Source organism: Pelophylax lessonae (assembly GCF_965119305.1).
Source record: "Pelophylax lessonae genome assembly, chromosome: 13".
NCBI lineage: Eukaryota > Metazoa > Chordata > Amphibia > Anura > Ranidae > Pelophylax > Pelophylax lessonae.
The window spans coordinates 50,045,483-50,063,240 of record NC_138780.1 but is presented as its reverse complement, the minus strand read 5'-3'; the positions used below and the strand labels follow the sequence as shown (position 1 = coordinate 50,063,240).

Genomic DNA, 17,758 nt, shown 5'->3' with positions numbered 1-17,758 from the left:
CCTGCATTCTCCTGCACCATGCCAGTCACCCTGCATTCTCCTGCACCATGCCAGTCACCCTGCATTCTCCTGCACCATGCCAGTCACCCTGCATTCTCCTGCACCATGCCCGCCACCCTGCATTCTCCTGCACCATGCCAGTCACCCTGCATTCTCCTGCACCATGCCAGTCACCCTGCATTCTCCTGCACCATGCCAGCCACCCTGCATTCTCCTGCACCATGCCAGTCACCCTGCATTCTCCTGCACCATGCCAGTCACCCTGCATTCTCCTGCACCATGCCAGTCACCCTGCATTCTCCTGCACCATGCCAGTCACCCTGCATTCTCCTGCACCATGCCAGTACCCTGCATTCTCCTGCACCATGCCCGCCGCCCTGCATTCTCACCCTAGGGTCCTTATTTTAAATGGGTAATAAAAAATATCAATATATATCGATATCGACCGATATGAAACACTGATATCGTGATACAGTTTTCAGCCATATCGCCCAGCCCTACTTGAAAGGGCAGATCAATGAGAGCTTTCTTAGAGGCTTGCTCTGCGGACCAATTCCTAAGCCACAGCACGCGTCTAATCACCACCGCTGAAACAGAAAGTTTGGACAGCACAGGAGCTGTAATGACTTCGTGGATCCACTTATCTTGCACCCGGGAAGCCCACAGGTCCAGAAACCAGTCAAGACACCCCTGCCCTCACCTACTGATACAGGTGAGGGCGCACCTTCACGCAGATGGAGCCTTGTCCCTGAGGCTGGAGAAGCCCAATCTTGGCTTGTCAGACCAGGTTAATTTGAATCCTCCAGAAGAGGCCCTGAAAGGCTTCGAGGCCTTGTCAGCCAACCCTGAGGGACGAAAAAACTTCTTACGAGGTGAGAAGGAAGGCCCACATCTATGACAAGGCTCCTTGCCATTAGTAGCTTGCGGAAAAACAAGTACTCTTCCCCCCTGTGAGACCTTTAATGATGTCATCCAGGGTAGCTCCAAACAGGCGATCTTCTTGAAAAGGAAGATCAGTCAAGGCCTTTTTTGAAGTCAGATCCGCAGACCAGCACTTGAGCCAAAAAACACGCCGAAGAACCACTGCCAAAACAGAGAGGCGAGCCATCAGGGGAGCCGCATCCAAAGAGGCATCACAGACAAACTGCAGCCCCTGGACCAGCTGGTCCCCCAGCTCGGCAAAGGCCGAGGGGAGCTGTTCCCCCTCAAGGTCACAGTGTAGGAGCTTAGCCCACTGGGTCAGAGTTTGCAACACTAGGGCAATAGTGAATACCGGCCTCATTGCCGAACCAGTCAGAGTGTACATAGTGTGGGCCACAGCCTTCACCTTCCGGTCAGCCAGATCCTTAAAAGGCCAGGGACTCTTCAACCAGAATCATGGGTGCCTTGTTTAATCTGGAAACCGGAGGGTCCACCACTGGTGGTACAGACAATTTCTTAAGAAGGGACTCCTCAGAGGGATAACACCTATTAAAGCGCTTAGGGACCCCACGTCAATTCTGTCAAAATTGGCAGGGAAAGGAAACACCTTTGCCGATTTGGATGACTTGTGAGTGCCAAAAGGCACCTGCGCCTCTGTCACAGCTTCAGCTGCGTCCTCCATCTCAGGGTCTCACACACAGATATAATCAGTGCATCCACCAGAGCCTTTTTGTGCACAGTCGCAGAGGAATCATACTCACTATCTGAGGATTCCAGGCGCGTGGTTGCAGATCCAGCAGGGTGATCCACGTCCGCGGATTCAGGATCTGATGAGGCAGGGGTGGGGGGGCACTTTTCGCTAGCCACCTCCACCCCGGGAACACAAGGGACTCCAGGACCGCCGTCAGTGCATGGATGAATGGTTGGGACCCAGAGGGACCCGCAGCCTCAGAGAGGGGATCAGGTGGGGACATGTGCTCCAAAGACTTCATGAGTCACCAGGGGGACCCCACAAAAAGTGTAAAACAACCCCCACCACGCTTGCAGCACCAGCCGGTCACCAGGCACAAAGCACCAAATGATCCCCAGCAGAGAGAGGACCCCACCAGACTGCCCAACAACAGAAACAGGCACCTGTAGCCACCAGGAGAATCTGCAGTACACGTGCGGCGATCAGAAAATAAAATTATCCAGGAGTCAGCACCAGGGGATGAGGAGGCGCTCTATCTGCCAAAATCGCCACCCACAGGTCTCCACTTTCATGGCTAACGCTATTTCCAATGGCAAGCCACAAGAAAATGGCTGCCAGACTACACAAACATGGCGGTCGTGTAAAGAAACACACAAGCTACAACAAAATGGTAACCCCTCGCGATACCACAAGGCTTACAGGGACCCAGGAGGGAGACCAGGCCTCAAACACAGATCCAGGCAGGACGGGGGGCCCTGGCAGGCGCCCCCAACAGGTACAACCCCCCTTTGCACAATCGATTGTCCGTTCCGGGCGGCACACCCCCTCCCCCCGGCCCCCATCACAGGAAAGTGTCCAGACCACCCACATAGCCCCAGCATGGAGGGGGGGGGGTCAGGATGATGGATTTGGCAAGGGGGGTACCTGCGGGAAGGAGGGGAGCCCAGTGGGCCGACCATCCCAAGGAGGGTTCCATGTCCACCCCAAAACCATCCAGGGGGAGAGGGGGGGACAGCTACTCACCATATTAGGAACCAGATGGGCACCACTCCAGACAGAACCCCTCTCCATCAAAATGGGGGGCTGTTGGGCAGGAAGAATGCTGCTACTCGGGCCGAAACCCAGTCAAATGCGACCTCGCAAGGCGTTTAACTCCCAGGCCAGCCCTGTCCAGTTGGGCTATGTCGCAGCAGACCTAGCGTGGAGCTGAGATCTGCGCGAGCTTGCTGGCAAGACTGGGATGACTACTGTATCTAGATTAGTCAGCTCGTCACCCAGTCCGACAGTTGACTGTAGATCTCCCAGGAAAAAAAAAAGTTTGTATATAAAACTTGTTTGCCAGGACCCCCCCCCCCCCGCCTTGTGACTGCCCACGGGTGTTGCCAGAATTCTTTTCTGCCTAGTGTCCTAGTCCTGTAGGGGGCAGTATAACCCAATGGGTATGAATATAAGGCTCTGTATTCGTCATGAACGAAAGAGAAATGAATTTTAATGTATTTTTTTACTGAAAACAGAAACACTTGCCTAAATATTGTGCAATATTATATTTTTACATTTTAACATTGAGCTAAAATACGCACTTTAGTATGACTTATTGTCATCTTGTACTAAAAATCTCCCTATTGCCCAAAGAAGAACAGAGCGCAGGGATAACCTTATCAGCTGTCTGGCAGCAATGACAATCACAAAATCAGAAAACAATCCTAAATTATTTGGCAGGTAAAAGAGATCACATATTGTGCATGTATTTTTGCATGAAGTTTGGCTAAAAATCCTTACCTCATGAGCCAGGATTGCCTTTTTATAGTTCTAAACATTCTTTAACAGTATGATTCAATTATTTTATAGTACATATTATGCCTTTTTCCGAAGCAATATCATTAGTATCCAAGGGACTGATGTAAATGTATAATATAGGTGTAAAGCGCTGCACAAATTGATATAAACCAAGCATTACTGTAGAAAGCTTTAAGGGCAAGGCCTTTCTTTCTTCTAAATACTGATATTAAAGTAAATAGGCACTCGCAACTTCAATTTAGTCCAGGCTGCATTTAGAGGGGTAAGTATACCTGTAGATTCACTTTACCTTCTAAACTGTTTCCAGACATTAACTCACATCCTTTGTATTCAAAGCATCTAAGTAGCCCTAAAACATTATTGATCTAATGGCCAGAATGAAAGAAAGAGCCTCTTTAGGTAGAACATTGAAGCAAAAGTCCAGAAACCAACACTCAGAGAAGTCATCCTTTACCTAATAGCACTAGCAAAACAATGGGGATTGCTGGAGTGGGTAGGGTTATATAGCTATTCCAATTCTCTTTGCCAATGTCCAATCACGTAGTGGTGGCTGAATAGAACATGGTCTATGACTATGGAGCCAATGTCCTGTACTGTAAGATTCGGAAATTACTCTTGGATTAACTGACTACTAAAATTGTGTGTAAAGGCAATTCCATTTTTTTTTTTTAATTAGGGAAGGGCAAAACCCTCATAGTGAGGGTCCAGATCTGAACCTAGCATCTCTGTGGTGCCTGGCTGTATCTCTTCATGCTGTGCCACCTGAGACGCTGGACAGCTCCCTGCTCAATCTTTTGGACAACTTTGCCTTATATCTTGTTTCTGGGGAATCTTGAACTCTTTGGCTTAATTCATTGACTCTGCTTCGGTCTGATTCCATCAAACTGCTACTTGTTACTGACCTTTCACCTGTTTACCAACTACTCTTCTGCTTGAACCCCATCTTCTACTGTACATCTGCGACCAGACCCCAGCTTGCTCACCTCATGGTGGGGCAATCCTGAGGACAGCGACCTGGTACTAGTACGTAACAAAACCCATCTCCACCATCAGGAGCTCTGGGGAATACTAGACTAGTGCTTAGATCATGGCCTTGGGTAAGTGTTAATCATTTGCTAGGTGGATCTGCTTGCACTGTATGTTTCCAGCTGACCACTTGTGAACCTCTGCTACACCCACTGGCCTTCGAGCCTGATCCTAGACTGTGACACCCATCAGGTTAATTTTTGCAATCTTTATCCTACTGAGGAGATTTATGATCATTTTCGGTCCAAAAATGCATCAGGAAAAACTGGGGGGATTTTCTATCCCATTATAAGTGGGAACTGCCATCTTAGATCACTGCCACCACATTTTTCATCTGGTGACAAAAAAATAAATAAAACAAAATTACCAGAGAATTTACCAGGGCAAGAAAAGCAGAAGTGAGGTGCTGGACATGCTTTAGTAATAAGAAGCAAATATTTGAGCATAAAGACTTGGGTTCTTCAGTTCTTCACAAAACAGGACCCCTCAATTTGGGAACTCCACATGTAATCATACCAATAAAACTCGACAAAAACATCAGTTTGAGTGTTCAAATGATTCTATTATCGTCACAAAAGGTAAAGAGATATCGAACGTGATTTGGGAGTCATAGAATTCCCATTCATCAGGGGTTTAAACTGTATCAAAGTGTCTAATGACCTAAAAACAAAGCAAAGCTCCTTGAAAAATAAGTCTTAACCAGGATATAGATTAGTGACTCTTCCCAGCATTAGCAGCAGTGCGGCGTGAGGGTGAATTTCCCTAGAGCGAACACAGGCAGCTATAGGAACTTAACACTGGGATCTAAACCTTCCTTTGCTTTATCCCCCAAAAAAATAAATAAAAAACACATACATCTTTACATACTTTACAGAGACTGCAGGAGAGCAGTCTGAAGCTCTTGGCATATATGAATATAATATAGGTATACCCCCAACCCCCCCCCCCCCTACCCCCCCCACCGGGCTGCTCTCGATCTCTCTCTCCTCACAGGACTCCAAGATCAGCAGTGGGCGCCATTGGCTACTTCTGCTTTCAATCAAATGTGAGGAAGGATCATGGAGGGGGTGTTGCATGTGCATTGCACAGGGAAGGTAAGTATAACATGTTTGTTTAGAAAAAAAATTAACCTTTACAAGCACGTTAAGGTATAGGAAACCCACTGTCTGTGGAAAGACCAGTTACCCATTGCAAGATACCCAGATAGAAGACCAGTTACCCAGTGAAAGAAGAGAAAGTGGCAGTGAACAGTCTATTACAGGAAGATACTGCACAGAGGCAAATTGGGGATGATATTTCATGCTAGACTACTGCACAAATGTATTATTACAAATGGCTCTTGTATTAACACAATATTTGTTATGTCTGGATTTCAGATTTATACAATTAAATGTGAGATGCTCTTTATTCATTTTGCACCCTTATTTGTGATTACCCAGTTAGAGTCTGTGTCATTTTGCCTATTTAGGGCAAACTACCCGTTGACCCACTTCTCTGATGATCCAGAAGTCAACACCTATATAAGTTCAGTTTTAACCACTTGCCGAGCGCCGCACGACTATTTACTGCGGCGGTCAGCCCCTCACAGGCAGAGCGACGTAGTACTACGTCGCTAGCCTGTGAGGGTCTAGGGAGCGAGGTCTACTCCCGCGTGGTCACAGACCCCCCCCCCCCCCGCGCGCGCGTGACCGGCGGACCCGATGTCTAGGTGGACTGATAGTAATGATTAAGCACACAGTGTCACGATTGTCATATTTGGATGTCCAGTCAATAAATCTGGATTTTGACACAACCTGGAGTGCTGCCAATTCCTTTTCCTTTATCAAGTTTTCATGGAAGCGAGCCGGGGCATGCACTGGTGTGAGTTATCAGGCAATTACACCACCTTGAGCAGTGAGTTTTTGTCTTTTCAGGAACAAAACAATGTCTGATTTATATGTTGGAATAGGTATAAATTCAGTGGTGGCATTCAGGCCTAGCCATCAGTAACCTTTGTTGTTAGGATAAAGGCAGCCTGTGCTGCACAATTTCGTGTACTGCTATTATGCAGATGGCTTCCAGCATCCTGCCAGCCAATGACGTTTCCACAGCATGACACCGGTTCTGGAGCCCTGTTTTGTAGCTCCCATCATCCCCCAAATTCAACTGCTGGATTTCTATCTGCATACCCCAACAAGGATTTTAGGGTATATGCAAAAGGACCTAAATGTTTTAACTTCTTGAGAGGACCTCTGCTACACTTACACCTACTCCTACAGGCAAATTATCTGTTATACTGATATGCACTGCTTTTCTCCTACAGATCTATTCTTTATGCATTCTTCTGCAAACCAGGAGTCTAATTATTAATTGCAAAGTACTGAAGTGCAACATTGTGTCTCTTGTGCTACTTTTACTAATGAGCAGCCTACGCTAGAATATTACTTCTAACTTCTAATATCTCCAAAAGCTTTATAGTCTGTCAAAATTCTTAAGTCAATTCTGCGATAGATTCATATACACCTTACCGTAAATGGATCTATCGTAAGTTGTGCCATTCGTCACATATATTGTGCTTTTTTTTTTTATTTTTTTCTTCCAACAGTTATATAATATTCTGTATATTTAAAAGGCAAAAAATATTGAAAAAAAAAAAAAAAAAAGATGAAAGCTGCAGCTAAAGCACGGCATCAAAGTTTGTATATATTTCAACAACCTCTCTGACACTTAAACTGCAAGCAGCTATATTGGGCATCCGCAGGTAGGAGCAAATACCCCCCTGGAATCTCAACTTCCCCTTTCAAGTGGTTAAGCCAATTTATACCATCCTGTCTGGTATGTTTAATATTCCTGTGTGCCTGTGTGTCTGTTTTAAAAAATAAGCCAATCTTTACCAGTTTTCAGAGGGCTGAGCACCGCTCACGTGACTCGTTGGCTCCCTCCTCTCCCTGTCTGACAGCTGCCTGCAGCAGGCGGGGCTGAGGATTCCTCACTGATGTCAGTCGGTAGGGGAGGAGGAGGGGAGAGGGAGGGGAGGAGGGGAGGGGGAGAGGAGGAGAGAGGGGGAGAGAGGGGGAGAGGAGGAAAGAGGGGGAGAGGAGGAGAGAGGGGGAGAGAGGGGGAGAGGAGGAAAGAGGGGGAGAGGAGGAGAGAGGCGGCGGGTCACGTGAGCGACAAGTGGCGCTCTGAAAACTTGTAAAGAATGGCTTATTTTTATAAAACACAGACACAGGGGCACACAGGATTATTAAAACAGACTGTAGACAGGATATTAAACTTTTAATTAAACTACAGCAGCAGGAGGGGAGGGGGTGGGCACTGACACAGGAGCAGACAGGCAAGGAGAGAGGGGGTAGAGAGCACAGAGGAGGAGAGGAGAGCTGCAGATGATGAGGTATGTAGACTGACCACAATGTCAGGGCTCAGCAGCCATGGTATAAAGTGGTCAGTTTACAGAGGGGAGGACATAGCCAGGCAGGATCAGCCAGGTATTTTAGGTGATAGAAGGGGCCAAATTACTGTGCTTAAGGGAACAGGATCAAATTTTTTTTTGTTACAAATGCTTTAAAAGTAAATGCTGCTGTTTTCTCCTTAAAAATAAATACTCAAAATAAGTTTAAATGACTAAGCCTCTCTCCTTCATGACATTGTTAAAAAGGGGAGCATGGGTGACCTTAAAATGATGCCCCCCCCCCCTACAGACGCCCATGGCAGCTATGCTGTATATTACAGAGAAGAACCTCTTGGCTGTCCAATCAACAACAGGTTCAGACAGCTACACACAAGGGGGACACTATTTACTTTTAGGAAGTTTTTTTTTTTTTTTTTGTGCAGGGTATTTAGAAAGGGTGCCTTTTGTGTATTCTCCTTTACATGCGCCTAAATGTCCAAAGCTCCTGGTTTCAGACAGGGAGAAAAGAAAAGTTGCAGGCAGCAGTTCAAAAACAGTCAAAGTTAGGGTAGTGCTATCGGAATAAACTGGGTAATAGTGAGATGTCATTCATGCTCATGTCAGTCAAGCTTTGTGGGCATATTTGACCTTTCAATCCTGTCTAGGTATAACTCCAACCTGTCTTGTTCATGTTGTCCCCAGTCTGTCACCTGCTTATTCTCTGCTACAACAGGACCTTAAAAGTCATCCTGCCCTGTCCAATTCTTTTATTTATTTCTGACTAGATGCTGCACACCCCAATCTCTGCCAGTTTACAGAGTATGCTCTTGCTTAAGTGTATTATCTCCTCACCGTCTTTACCAAGAATAGTTGTTTCAAAAGCCAAGTGGCCAAGGATATAACAGTATCTCACAAAAGTGAGTACACCTCTCACATTTTTGTAAATATTTTATAATATCTTTTATTACATCTGTGAACACCGAAGAAATGACACTTTGCTACAATGTAAAGTAGTAAGTAAAGCTTGTATAGCAGTGTACATTTGGTGTCCCCTCAAAATAACCCAACACACAGCCACCAAGGTCTAAACCGCTTGCAACAAAAGTGAGTACACCCCTAAGTGAAAATGTCCAAATTGGCCCAATTAGCCACTTTCCCTCCCTGGTGTCATGTGACTCAGTGTTACAAGATCTCAGGTGTGAATGGGGAGCATGTGTGTTAAATTTGGTTTATCGCTCTCACTCTCTCATACTGGTCCCTTGAAGTTTAACACGGCCCCTCATAGCAAAGAACTCTCTGAGGATCTGAAAAAAAGAATTGTTGCTCTACATTAAGATGGCCTAGCTTATAAGAAAATTGCCAAGACCATGAAACGGAGCTGCAGCACGGTGGCCAAGACCATACAGCGGTTTAACAGGACAAGTTGCAGAACAGGCCTCGCCATGGTCAACCAAAGAAGTTGAGTGCACGTGCTCAGCGTCATATCCAGAGGTTGTCTTTGGGAATTAGACATGTGAGTGCTGCCAGCATTTCTGCAGAGGTTGAAGGGGTGTGGGTTAAGCCTGTCAGTGCCCACACCATACGGCGCATATTGCATCAAATTGGTCTGCATGGCTGTTGTCCCAGAAGGAAGCCTCTTCTAAAGATGATGCACAGGAAAGCCTGTTTATCTTGAGACCAAGATAAACGTATTTGGCTCAGATGATATCAAGCATGTGTGGCAGAAACTAGGTGAGGAGTACAAAGAAAAGTGTGTCTTGCCTACAGTAAAGCATGGTGGAGGGGGTGTCACGGTCCGGGGCTGTAGGAGTGCTGTCGGCACTGGGGAGCTACAGTTCATTGAGGGAACCATGAATGCCAACTTTTACTGTGACATACTGAAGCAGAGCATGATTCCCTCCCTTCGGAGACTGGGACACAGGGCATTATTCCAACATGATAACGGCCCCAAACACAACACCAAGAGGACCACTGCCTTGCTAAAGAAGCTGAGAGTAAAGGTGATGGACTGGTAAAGCATGTCTCTAGACCTAAACCCTATTGAGCATCTGTGGGGCATCCTCAAACGGAAGGTGGAAGAGCGCAAAGTCTCTAACTTTCACACGCTCGTGATGTTGTCATGCAGGAGTGTAAGAGGACTCCAGTGGCAACCTGTGAAGCTCTGGTGAACTCTATGCCCAAGAGGGTTAAGGCAGTGCCTCTAAAATAATGGTGGCCACACAAAATATTCCCAATTTGAACATTTTCACTTAGGGGTGTACTCTCTTTTGTTGCCGGCAGTTTAGACATCAATGGCTGTGTTGAGTTATTTTGAGGGGACAGCAAATTTACACTGTTATACAAGCTGTACACTCACTACTTTACATTGTAGCAAAGTGTCATCTCTTCAGTGTGGTCACATGAAAAGATATAATAAAATATTTACAAAACTGTGAGGGGTGTACTCACTTTTGTGAGACACTATTTATCCACTATATCTGGAATTGTGTTCTCCCAATATTTGGTGAGAGGTTATGCAGCGCATCTATTCTGTATTCCATGTATTAGATCACATGCTCTAAATTCTAGATGTACTGGATCATATAAATCCAGGGTAAATAGAGATAACTCTATTTAACCACTCAAGCCCCGGAGGATTTGGCTGCTCAAAGACCAGGGCCTATTTTGCGCTTCGGCACTGCGTGACTTTAACGGACAATTGGGCGGTCGTGCGATGCTGTACCCAAATTGACATCCCTTTTTTTCCACAACCAGAGCTTTCTTTTGGTGGTATTTGATCACCTGTGCGATTTTTACTTTTTGCGCTATAAACAAAAAAAGAGCGACAATTTTGAAAAAATAACAATATCAAAAATCAAAATTTTTTTACATTTTAGGCCAATTTGTTTTCTGCTACATATTTTTGGGGAAAAAAAAAAAACGCAATAAGCGTATTTTGATTGGTTTGCACAAAAGTTATTGCGTTTACTAACTACGGGAAAGATATATATCATTTTTATTTTTTTTAACTAGTAATGGCGGCGATCTGCGATTTTTTTTGCGGGACTGCGACATTGCGGCGGACAGATCGGACCCTTGACTGACATTTTTGACACTTTTGGGGGTACCAGTGACATTACTACAGTAATCAGTGCTATATATATGCACTGTTACTGTAAAAATGACACTGGCAGGGAAGGGATTAACTTTCTTGGTAAACAGTGGGTTAAATGTATTCCTAGGGGCTTGATTCTAACTGTGGGGGGGCGTGGCTTGTGATGTAACCACAGAGACATACGATCCTACATAGCAGGATCGTACAGTCTCTGCAGTTACACCAGGGAGAATGACAGACGGCTGTGTTTACATCAGCCGCCTGCCCTTCTCCCTCTCATGCGGGAGATTGCGAGTGGTCGGCGGACATCGGAGCCGCGGGTCACTCGCGCAGGGATGTTACTGAACGAGCGGGGCAGGAGTGCGCCCCCGGCGGCGCGCACTCGCCCCCTAGAGGCTCGTAGGCGAGCGACGTAGCCCTACGTCAGCTTGGCTGTAGGGGGCTGACTGCAGCAGTAAATAGTCGTGCGGTGGCCGGCAAGCGGTTAAGGCAGTGCTGGAAAATAATGGTGGCCACACAAAATATTCCCAATTCGGACATTTTCACTTAGGGGTGTACTCTCTTTTGTTGCCGGCGGTTTAGACATTAATGGCTGTGTGTTGAGTTATTTTGAGGGGACAGCAAATTTACACCGTTATACAAGCTGTACACTCACTACTTTACATTGTAGCAAAGTGTCATTTCTTCAGTGTTGTCACATGAAAAGATATAATAAAATATTTACAAAACTGTGAGGGGTGTACACAATTTTGTGAGACACCATTTATCCACTATATCTGGAATTGTGTTTTCCCAATATTTGGTGAGAGGTTATGCAGCGCATCTGTTCGGCTTGCTTTTCCATGTATTATATCACATGCTCTGAATTCTAGATGTACTGGATCATACAAATCCAGGGTAAATAGAGAAAACTCTATTTAACTCTGAATGCATTTAAATCAACTGTGTGTCCTGGTGTAAACTGGCCCTTAAACCACGAGAGGTATCACTATTTTTCTCATGTAACTTGATTTCTTTTGTATTTGCAGCATTCTTTTTTTTTTTTATGTTACCGTATATACTCGAGTATAAGCCGACCCGAGTATAAGCCGAGACCCCTACTTTTACCACAAAAAGATGGGAAAAATCATTGACTCGAGTATAAGCCTAGGGTGAGAATGCAGGGCGGCGGGCATGGTACAGGAGAATGCAGGGTGACTGGCATGGTGCAGGAGAATGCAGGGTACTGGCATGGTGCAGGAGAATGCAGGGCGGCGGGCATGGTGCAGGAGAATGCAGGGTGACTGGCATGGTGCAGGAGAATGCAGGGTACTGGCATGGTACAGGAGAATGCAGGGTACTGGCATGGTGCAGGAGAATGCAGGGTACTGGCATGGTGCAGGAGAATGCAGGGTACTGGCATGGTGCAGGAGAATGCAGGGTACTGGCATGGTGCAGGAGAATGCAGGGTACTGGCATGGTACAAGAGGATCCGGGGTTGTGGGCATACTACAGGAGATGCAGTGCTGTGGGCATGGTACATGTGGACCATGCCCGCAGCACTGCATCCCTTGTAGTGTGCCCCCAGCCCTGCATAATGGCAGGTAGTGAAGCTGTTTCACTTACCTGTTCCAGAGGCGCCTTCATTTTAAAAATGGCGCCGCCCGGCGCCGACACGTCATTGCGCACGCGCCGCTCGTATACTTTCGGCTATTCCCGGCCTCTCCCGAGCGGCACCGGGAATAGCCGAAATTACACGAGCGGCGGCGGCGCGTGTGCGGTGACATGTATGCGACGGGCGGCGCCATTTTTAAACCTTAAACCCGTCGGAGCGGACAGGAAATTTTTTTTTTTTCCTTGACTCGAGTATAAGCCGAGGGGGACGTTTTCAGCACAAAAAAATGTGCTGAAAAACTCGGCTTATACTCGAGTATATACGGTATTATAAGGCCTCATGCACACTGGATGTTATTAAAACGTCAGTAGAAAGCTGTAGGAGGAGTTTTTCAGCTTTTTTGCAGTAGCGTTTTTTAGCGTTTTTTTAGCTTTTTTTTTTAAGCAAAACTACATTCCCACAAAACCTTATGGCTCAAAAACATTGATAAACACAGAATAGCCACGTTTTTCAGCTTTTATCATAGTTTTTATAGCTGAAAAACGCCTCTTAAAACCCACTAGTTCTGGGGGGTTTTTCCAGCCAGATAACGCCTCTGCCAAAAACTGCTGATTGCTATCAGCCTATGTGTGCGTGGAGACATAGGATAACATGCTAGGGAGTTTACTGGCTGTAGAAAAAAACGTCTGACACCAAAAACAGCAGTTGGAAAAACGCCCAGTGTTCATGAGGCATAAACTGATATACTAGTTTGTTTTATGGTCAAAGGCTAAGTAGTTTAGTAAGCCAAGGGATAATGGTGAATGTTACAATTTAAGTTCAATTCTTTTTGCAAATCTGTAGTAAGGAAATGTTCTACATAATGATTAGATTTGAGAAGCAGCTGAAGGAACTAGGCAAGGTTCATTGAAACCCTGCTCAAAACTCACCAGGAATCAGGTCACAGACACAGAAGTTACTCTTCGACCATAACAGGGGGACCGGATATGAGTCGTTTCAGACAACAAATTTATAAAATCAGCCATTCTGTCTGGGTCTAAAAGGAAATTTCTTTGCTTCCCTTCACAGATATAACAGAGGAGGCATATGTTGTAATGCCTGGATGCTGTGCCGAGTTGCATCGCAAGTTGTATTCTCTGCAACAGGTGCAGAAGCGTGGAGCCTAACCAAATATACAGGTATGCCCCAAAGTACAGGTCCCGCTCAAAAAATTAGCATATTGTGATAAAGTTCATTATTTTCTGTAATGTACTGATAAACATTAGACTTTCATATATTTTAGATTCATTACACACAACTGAAGTAGTGCAAGCCTTTTATTGTTTTAATATTGATGATTTTGGCATACAGCTCATGAAAAACCAAAATTCCTATCTCAAAAAATTAGCATATTTCATCCGACCAATAAAAAAAAAGTGTTTTTAATACAAAAAAAGTCAACCTTCAAATAATTATGTTCAGTTATGCACTCAATACTTGGTTGGGAATCCTTTTGCAGAAATGACTGCTTCAATGCGGCGTGGCAAGGAAGCAATCAGCCTGTGGCACTGCTGAGGTGTTATGGAGGCCCAGGATGCTTCGATAGCAGCCTTGAGCTAATCCAGAGTGTTGGGTCTTGCGTTTCTCAACTCTCTCTTCACAACATCCCACAGATTCTCTATGGGGTTCAGGTCAGGAGAGTTGGCAGGCCAATTGAGCACAGTAATACCATGGTCAGTAAACCATTTACCAGTGGTTTTGGCACTGCGAGCAGGTGCCAGGTCGTGCTGAAAAATGAAATCTTCCTCTCCATAAAGCTTTTCAGCAGATGGAAGCATGAAGTGCTCCAAAATCTCCTGATAGCTAGCTGCATTGACCCTGCCCTTGATAAAACACAGTGGACCAACACCAGCAGCTGACATGGCATCCCAGACCATCACTGACTGTGGGTACTTGACACTGGACTTCAGGCATTTTGGCATTTCCCTCTCCCCAGTCTTCCTCCAGACTCTGGCACCTTGATCTCCGAATGACATGCAAAATTAGCTTTCATCCGAAAAAAGTACTTTGGACCACTGAGCAACAGTCCAGTGCTGCTTCTCTGTAGCCCAGGTCAGGCGCTTCTGCCGCTCTTTCTGGTTCAAAAGTGGCTTGACCTGGGGAATGCGGCACCTGTAGCCCATTTCCTGCACACGCCTGTACACGGTGGCTCTAGATGTTTCTACTCCAGACTCAGTCCACTGCTTCCGCAGGTCCCCCAAGGTCTGGAATCGGTCCTTCTCCACAATCTTCCTCAGGGTCCGGTCACCTCTTCTCGTTGTGCAGCGTTTTCTGCCACACTTTTTCCTTCCCACAGACTTCCCACTGAGGTGCCTTGATACAGAACTCTGGGAACAGCCTATTCGTTCAGAAATTTCTTTCTGTGTCTTACCCTCTTGCTTGAGGGTGTCAATGATGGCCTTCTGGACAGCAGTCAGGTCGGCAGTCTTACCCATGATTGCGGTTTTGAGTAATGAACCAGGCTGGGAGTTTTTAAAAGCCTCAGGAATCTTTTGCAGGTGTTTAGAGTTAATTCAAACAAAAAGACAAGAAAAGGGCGCACCGACCTAGCGCATTATCCTCAATATAGGCTTTATTAATTGAAACAAAAAATGGCTACTCACTTAAGATGACGGCTTCTTAATGAGACTATGGACTACTTCTGATACTCAAGTGCATGAGTTTGATGTGATTGATTTTCACCTACGTTTGTGAGTAGCCATTTTTTGTTTCAATTAATAAAGCCTATATTGAGGATAATGCGCTAGGTCAGTGCGCAATTTTCTTGTCTTTTTGTTTGCAGTACTGTTGGACTGCCCCAGTACTGAAAGCAAAGAAACAAAAAAAGGGCGCACCGACCTAGCGCATTATCCTCAATAGAAGGCTTTATTGAAGTAACGTTACTTCAATAAAGCCTTCTATTGAGGATAATGCGCTAGGTCGGTGCGCCCTTTTTTTGTTTCTTTGCTTTCAGTACCGGTGGACTACCCCAGTCCGATATGGGCAGCAAGACCTAAGCCATCTAAGAAGCCAGTTGTGAGTCCCGTGAGGAGTGTGGTCGAGGGGTTTGGATACCAAGCGCAGGAGGAGGGTGGTCACACCTTATTGTTTTTTGGACTGCCCCAGTCCTTTAGGGCAGCAAGACCATGAGCCATCCGAGAGTGCCATTTATAGAGTCCAGTCAGAAAAGCAGTTGGGGAAGCCTTGTTACTCTGAGCGCAGGAGAAAGGTGGTTCATTCACCATATTTTTTTGGTTTAGAGTTAATTAGTTGATTCAGATGATTAGGTTAATAGCTCGTTCAGAGAGCCTTTTCATGATATGCTACATTTTTGAGATAGGAATTTTGGTTTTTCATGAGCTGTATGCCAAAATCATCAATATTAAAACAATAAAAGGCTTGCACTACTTCAGTTGTGTGTAATGAATATAAAATATATGAAAGTCTAATGTTTATCAGTACATTACAGAAAATAATGAACTTTATCACAATATGCTAATTTTTTGAGAGGGACCTGTACCTGAATTATCTGTTCTTGTTTAGCTTCTGGATACTCAACTCAGTGAGATAGGTGTTGCAGGTGGTCATACAAAAAGGTAGATCCGATCTTCACCTGGAACCTGTGCAAGAACGTAGGAGTTTCACTGAGTGATGTCCCCTAGTTGAGGCCCTCAGATTTGTCCTACAAGCAACATTTAACATGCAGGTAATTTACTAAAGGGTATCAAGTACAAAGCAAGAGCATAGTCCATAAAGAAGCTATTGTCATGGCAGATGGCAACCAGGCACAGTCATAGCATTGAAGTAGGATTGCTATAACAGAAACATTAAACACTTTATGCATTTTTAAAGAGTCAAGGATCACTAAGAACCAACTAAAGTCAAACTACACTAAAGTCAGCAGTAAGGAAAACTATTTTTAAAGCAGAATAAAATGGTTACACTACTGTAACTACTGTAGCCATAGTTAAGCAAAGTGCAGATAAGAACAACCTCAATAAAATACAAAAGCAGAAAATGCCATCATCTTCAAATTTTATAGGTACTGAAAATGTACTTACCTGACCAATGCCCTGTAGACGTGCCAGATCTATCTGTACATGTGTTGCTAACTGGCTTAAAGACAGTTTCCCATCCACCTGTTGCATATCTCCAGCTCTGTGACTCCAGGATTAGAGTTCTCTGAGTGCCAAAGGCAATCATAAAACAGTAGACAACATGGTGTAATTGGCAACCATATCCACAGCCCTTGTTGATGTTACATACTAGTTTCTTGGCTTTACTGCAATCTTTAGGGTTCTGTAGGTAAAATTAGAGAAATCATTTTCAGATGCACTCTAAAAAAAACATTCATGAACTAAAAAGAAAATACCAAGAAAAATGCACTTACAGTGTATGCGAATGCAAACGATTTACAAACCACACAGTGACACTTAGGCACAATTAACATCTTCCCATATTCCCCCATAGCCCATATTCATTTAAAAAAAAAAAAAAATTATTTATATTATATACACACACACACAATATATATATATATATATATATATATATATATATATATATATATATATATATATGATATGTTTTCTTCTGCCAAGGGAACTAAAAAATTTTTAAGCCCGGTGTGCATGAAGCCCAGGGCTTTCTTAACACACAAGCCAACCTGGGCATTGCCCAGGGGTCCCAGGTGCATGGGGGGCCTCCTGCTATTCCCAGCGCTCCTCTAGCACTTTGCAGGGTTTAAAGGAGGAACCCCTGAGGCAGAGCATGTTACTACTGCTTATGTGGGTGGGATGTGTAGTGCTCCAATCACAGAGGGTGAATAAGAGAGGAGAGCCGGTGGGGGTTGAAGCAGTAGACATCCCTCCAGCACAAGCAGCAACAGTAAGATAATGCCCGGCTCTAGGGGGGTACTTGGGAGGGGTGGGCTCCCTCCTTCCAAGCCCTCCACCACCCCTAAAGCTTGCCGGCAACCTCCTCTCCCGCATGGTATATATCTTGAGCACAACACTAGGAGCTCCTCCTCCCCATCTGATTCCCTTACAGCTACGATTTGCACAGTGTATAGCTAGCTACTGCAACTAAGTTGTCATTCCTACCATGGAATTTCACAGGTCGGAAATGTAACCAGTAGCTAGCTATACACTGTACACATTGTAGCTGTAAGGGAATCAGATTTCAGCTCCAGTGTGTGCTGTGTAGGGAGCAGGAACTCTGCCTGTGTTCATGTGTTCAGGCTGTATA

General features: G+C 45.2%; 1 protein-coding gene across 4 annotated transcripts in view; it reads right to left on the bottom strand.

The window, feature by feature from the left end:
- FUT8 (fucosyltransferase 8) overlaps window positions 1-17,758 on the bottom strand; it is a 326,750-nt gene that overhangs the window by 68,698 nt on the left and 240,294 nt on the right. For all 4 annotated transcript variants that reach the window (XM_082242939.1, XM_082242938.1, XM_082242941.1 and 1 more), the window contains one exon: window positions 16,573-16,810. In XM_082242939.1, coding sequence (XP_082099065.1) covers window positions 16,573-16,810 — 238 coding nt within the window. The remainder of the gene's footprint in view (window positions 1-16,572; window positions 16,811-17,758) is intronic.